The sequence below is a fragment of the Lolium perenne genome, chromosome 2 (assembly GCF_019359855.2).
Source record: "Lolium perenne isolate Kyuss_39 chromosome 2, Kyuss_2.0, whole genome shotgun sequence".
NCBI classification, from domain to species: Eukaryota; Viridiplantae; Streptophyta; class Magnoliopsida; order Poales; family Poaceae; genus Lolium; species Lolium perenne.
Genome location: NC_067245.2, coordinates 186,664,799 through 186,670,798, shown reverse-complemented (window position 1 = coordinate 186,670,798; position 6,000 = coordinate 186,664,799). Strand labels below are relative to the sequence as shown.

The 6,000-nt window shown below is 48.0% G+C and overlaps 1 protein-coding gene across 1 annotated transcript; it reads left to right on the top strand.

Annotated features, from left to right (window-relative positions):
• The first annotated feature begins 475 nt into the window (after positions 1 to 475).
• LOC127328979 (uncharacterized) lies at positions 476 to 1,212 on the top strand. The gene is made up of 3 exons (XM_051355532.1): positions 476 to 562; positions 676 to 816; positions 916 to 1,212. The coding sequence occupies exons 1-3, from the start codon at positions 476 to 478 to the stop codon at positions 1,210 to 1,212; spliced, it is 525 nt and encodes a 174-aa protein (XP_051211492.1).
• Positions 1,213 to 6,000: the final 4,788 nt, after the last annotated feature.

Sequence of the window (6,000 nt, the reverse complement as noted above, 5' to 3'; positions counted from 1 at the left end):
TTCAGAAGTCACGCCTTTCTCCTACTGGTCGATTAAACCTTGGTTTCATACCGAGGGAAAACTCGCTGATGTGCTCATCACACCTTCCTCTTGGGGTTTCGCAATCGCTTCCACAACAACGCTCAGCAAGATTGGCTGGCGCCATCACCGGAGCACCATCAATTACATAAAACTACCACATCTGGGGCGCATTTCACAGGTTAGTACCAACACTGGTAATTTTCCCACATAAATACCACTCGCGGGACAGGTCGTTGCATATTGCGCAAAAAGTCGTCTGATGCCGTTTTAACACTGGAGGGCCTACTGTTAGGTGCTGACTAGGACGGAGGGCTGTCTCCATCCGTTAACGCACGTTAGGGTTTATACCTGGGGCCCCGTGACCGGTCGGACTCAACTCGGCCAGTTCTTCCCCTCTCTCGGTCGCTCGCTCTCGCGCCGCCGCGTCGCTGCATCTCCACGCCGCCGCGTCACCATGCCGTCCTGGGATGATGGAGAGAGCAGCGAGGATAGCCTGCTGTCGGAGTTCGCTGATGGCCACGATCTCATTCCTCGTCTGCCGGTAAGTGCAGTGCTAGGGTTAGGGTTTCAGTTGTCCGATTTGCGTTTTTGTTCAGAGGAGCTTCAATTCGTTTTTGGGTTGTAACTTTTTTTGCTTCCTATGCCTTTGTTTAGATCCCAGCAACCATCCTAGAGCCAAACTTCACTATCTATGATGACTCCGATTTTAAGTGCAAACATGACATGCCCATGTACAAATATGTTTGCTATGAAGGAGAGAACACTAGGAGAAAATTCCTGGAATGTGGATGCAAGGTAGGTTAATTGATTTGTAGCTAGTGCACTAGTGTAACATTTGTAGCTAGTGCTTACTGGTATCACACCACCTTTACTTAGTGGTATTTTTTCTATTAGGATGATGCAATGTGTGACAAGATTCATTGGGTAGATGGTCCATGTCCAGTTGAATTGAGGCAAGCTTTGTGCAAGCTTTGGCTGAAGTATGAGCATGAGAGGGACTCAAGAATCCATGGCAATGTGGAGTATGCAACTAAGAATTACCAGTTGGTTTTGGCAAAGAGGGATTTAAAGAAGAAGAACTTGAAGCTGCATAAACAGCTGGGCAATGCTTTGGAGTATGTTGCAGAGGTTACCACTGATGACTTGAAGCTTGAAACAACAAGGAGGCAGAAGGAAGAAAGAGTGGATTAGGGTCCTGTGGAGAAAAGATTTTTCTACATGGCCAGAACAGTGGTCAAAGCAGCGATACATTAATCAATGATATGGACCCATCATATATAACTACCAGTCACACATCACAGAGACACGAAGTGAAGCCCCATGCAAAACACACACGAAAGGACTCTGTAGCATACCAATTCCCACGCTGTGAGAAAATACTACGGACACCAGAGTTGCACACAAAAAAATCCCTGTGAAGATAAAACATCCAAAGTTTGCACGTGTCACCACGATGTTAATTTTAACCAGGCCCCCAAATTTTAAGAAAAAAGTTGTTTGTTGGTCGTTAGTATAGTACTTATATGTTCGATTTAAAGCAAACCTAGAACTTCAACTATTTTAGAACAAAGAGATAATTCCCACGATTGACCTTCTAAGCTTGCCACTTGTATCGACCATATCCTCATATGACGATACTTGATCGTTAACATTATTATTATTATATAACTGCATGCTCATGAGTTCTTCATATTTGAGTTTATGTAGATATACATATTTTTGTTGGATCACGAATAAAGGAAAAGAAAAAGTAGAGAGAGACTTTCCAGTATGATGGCAAGGAGTGGCTATTATTCCTGCATTCTAACACGACCAAGGATGGTCTAGTATAGCACGGAAGAAGAAGACAACCAAAGTGGCCTGGCCATGTTAGTTGGGTTTAAGTGAAAAGGCCCATCAACTCCCAGTGCGGACGAATTACACCCGAGCTTGGGTGCACTCGATGAATGTGTGGCTGAGGTTAATCCATGAGCATTTAATGTTTTTATTTTTTAGTATGAAGAATTGGCTGAAATTTGCTATACCACTGCACGTTGTGTACATCTCCCGTAAGATATTGAATGAATATGGATGGTCGGCAGTATGGGAATTAAATCAATTAAATCCGGCTGTGTGGTTGAGCAGGTGCAACATGTACCGAAGTTTGGCACATCTTGGACCTGTTGTGTTAAGCTATAGCTACTAACTAGGTTTTTGAAAGTTGCCTCCGTGGAGATTATTTTTCCAAACCAGCATTTTAGAGTTTCAAAACAGTCCGACAAAAAATTCCTGGATTTTGACAATGCCATATTGTACGGTGCAAAAATATCAACATGAAATAGTTTTTTTTTGGCACACAGACTCCGGCGCGTCCCAAAAAGCGCCGGCGCTGTTTCGAGCCCAATAAAACAGTCAACAACCCCGTGCTGACCCCTTTGTGCGGGGCGCCGAACGGGCACGCCAGCACCACGTCAGATTCAACGAGTGGGCTCCGCCTATCATCCACACGAGCCCAATCCCTACAAGTTTCCCCAAAATCTCCCCCCTACCGCTCGCCGCTCTATCTCCCGCATCCATCCAGCTCCCATGATGCAAAATCCTTGCCGCAAAACCCTCGCCACCATGTCACCGAAGAAGAAGGCTACGGCGAAACCGCGTGTGGTGGCGCCGAAGGAGAAGCCAGCGCACATGACGCAGAAGTAGTGGGACGACGAGAAGAGGCGCTACTCCATCTTGACGGTGGACCGTAGACGGCGTCGCCTCGCGAGCGATGCGAAAGCAGTTGAGGAAGTGGCGACGGCAGCCACGATGGAGATGTGCCTGAGCTTGGGTGGCATGCCATCCAAAGCCGAAAGCGGCTGCTACCCCCTCACTGGCCGCAGCATGGCAGGCGGCGGTGCGTTCTCGAGAAGCGCCTCTCCCTCCTCGACGGCCTACTTCGCCGAGCCTCCATCGATATCGCAGATGCATTTCTCGTAGATGGAGGGGTGCGCCCGCTACTCCCCCGAGTATGCCGACATCGACATGACCGTCGACCCGAACGCGACGTACTCGCGGGCGTCGGCACCGAGGGGTAGCAACGCCATACGCTTCACCATCGACCTCAATAGCGACATTAACAATGGCACGCCGGATCTGCGCCGCGCATCAGGAGGTAGCGCCGGCCACGTGACTGACCGCACTGGTCTCCCCCGCAGCCTGTTCAGCGGTGACAGCAGGAGCACCCACCATGTGTTCGGCAGCGCATCCGGGGCCGCCATGGAGGACGAAGATGTAAGTTTTCCCTTGAACCATGGCTTGTGCACATATAATAGAGCTCCGGGAGCAAAATGTGAGCCTTTTGATTGGTTTGCTAGGTGAACGGCATTGACATCCTGAGTGGCATGATCCGCCACGGCCACGCCTACGAGCCCGTCTTCGAGGAGGATGACTACGGTGAATTGGGCGACGACTACGAGGAAGGAGATGAGGTGGACAGCGAGAAGATCGACGAGGACGCTGATGAGGTAGCCGAGGAGGAGCTGATCGACATCGACACCGGCATGTCCACGAAGAACAAGAAGATGAGGAAGAAGAAGGCCGTCGACACTTGAGGGCCGAAGTGGAACTCCCTAGAGGACATGTGCCTCGTCGACACGTGGAATCTGGTAAGGTTCTGCCCCATCACCGGCGCCAATCAATCCGGCGGCAAGTACTACAAAAGCATATTTGATCAATTCAATGCGAGGAAGAATTTTGGTGAGTACGCCACCCTCCACATGATCCAGAACGAGTTCGTCATGTCTCACCGTTGGAACCTCATCAAGAAGGCATGCAACATGTTTAATGGCTACTATGAGAAGGTGAAGAACCGTGCCGAGAGCGGCAAAACGATGGTGTATTGGGTATGTATTGGCACTGTATTCATGTCTACCATTTGATAGCTTCATGTCATTGTATTCATGAATTGCAGGCTCTTCATGCATTTGCTAGATTCTCAACGCCCTCACCATGTACAAGCATCAAAATGGCGACAAGGACTTCCCCTTCATGCATTGCTTCACAAAGATTGAGGGTTGCAAGAAGTGGGACGCCGTCTGCCTCACTCTCAATGACAAGAACCACGTTGGAGAAGATGGACCGATGCAGGCCCTGGCAACAAGAAAGCCATGGCCGAGAGGAATGTGGCGCCAACATTAGCCACCATCGACGCCTCCATCGAGAAGATGGTGTCCTCCTTCTCCATCAAGAATAAGGCGGCGGAGGATAGGGGCGCCGCCATGTGGAAGGCAATGTTAGAGAAGCAAGATGTGAAGATTGGGCTCGAGAGGGAGAAGGTGGAGGCGACCAAGATGGAAGCTCAAGCCGGCGTCATGAAAGCCATGAATGAAGCGACGCAGCTATCATTGGCCAAGATGACTCAAGAATCGAAGATCTTGATGGCGGACATGGCGAGCATGGATCTATTGGCGAGGGTGTGCCTCGAGATGTACCGCGAGCGCATCGGCAAGGAGGTGATGGTGACGCAAGCTGCGGCGGCGTCCATGGTAGCATCGACACCATCGATACACCTGCCTGCGCCGGTGTACATGCCGACATCGACATTTGTATCGACGAGCATGGCTGCGCCGGCTCCCATGCATGTCTCCACCGGCGTCCACTAACGAGGTGCCGCAGGTGATCGCTGACGGGGAGGATGTTGTCTAGGTGCAGCCTCCGTTGACGCCCTTCCTGTGATCATTTGGCATTGAAGCACAAACTATTTTTTGGGTGCCGGATTATGATGAATGACGGCGACTTGGTGGCCGGATGTTAGCCTATACTTGTATTCGAAAACCTTAAATTTGAATTTCTATCCATGTTTGTGTGTTTTTTATTCAAAAAATCCTATTGTGGCCGCCGATGTGGGGAAGCCTTCCCCAAATGGAGGAAGCCGTGCCGGCATCCCCCATACGCGAGTGCCGGTGCAGCTGCCGACGCCTATTTGGGGGCCGCCGATGGAGATGCTCTAATTGGAGCCAGCAAGATGATTAAATATTGTACTTGGATAAAAAAATGTTTTGGCTCGAAATGAGAACAGTCTAGGCACGATCCACGCTATATTTGTCAAAATTTTACTTTTTTTATCCAGAATACCATGAAATTATTTAGAGCATAAATATTTTTATACGAGTACAATATTTGATCATCTTTTGTTTTCAGGAGGATTCAAAATTTTGTTTCAGTATTTAAAATTACCCTGAATTTTAGAATTTATAGGGTGCATAGCATACATGTGCCAAAAATTCGGACATTGGGTGCCTATATATACACACATCGTATGAACACAGGCGTCACATGTTTCAACACAAGAAGAGGACAGGGTGCAGTCCAGGAACTTGGTACAATGCAAACGCGTTGCCTGTCACCTTTTCATCCTGATTTGCTAGGATGCATAGCAGTGAGGTGGTTGGCATGCTCAGGCTATGTATTCGTCTCGCCCGTGTGCACAGAATTATACACCATGATATATGACGTACGTCAAGGGAACGAATGGCTCGATGGAAGTAGGATAAACGGAGCACCCAAGCTCGGGCTGACTTCCGAGTTTTCGCATCAACTCCCTCATTAAATGAATATAAAAATGGCTTCCCACTATAACGCTGGTCGCCCTGCTCATCATGGTCAAGAAAGCAAATAGGACTATAGGAGTAATTTTTTTACTTCACATATTTAGATTTAGCTTGGAAATTAGGGCCGTGTTGTCGCAGCCAACGAGCGTTCAAAAGAGAGGAGTACATGCTAGTATTTTGTATGTTTATATATATATATATATAATCTTATATATAGTGTAAGAACATACTCAAACCGATAAAGTATCGTACATACTTCTATATGGTAGTATATTAGATATGGGTATAACTACACCTAGGGGTAGGAAGTATTTATCCATATATAGGACATATTTATACTACACCCGGGTGTAGTTACACCCACGCGTGTTTCTCATAGTTTATAGAGTATATATCATACCGCAGAGTA

Excerpts from the sequence above, each read along its gene's own strand:
- LOC127328979 (XM_051355532.1), top strand. The coding sequence starts at position 476 with ATGCCGTCCTGGGATGATGGAGAGAGCAGCGAGGATAGCCTGCTGTCG. Across the intron at positions 563-675 it reads ATCTCATTCCTCGTCTGCCG|ATCCCAGCAACCATCCTAGA; the intron begins GTAAGTGCAGTG and ends GCCTTTGTTTAG. Across the intron at positions 817-915 it reads TCCTGGAATGTGGATGCAAG|GATGATGCAATGTGTGACAA; the intron begins GTAGGTTAATTG and ends TTTTTCTATTAG.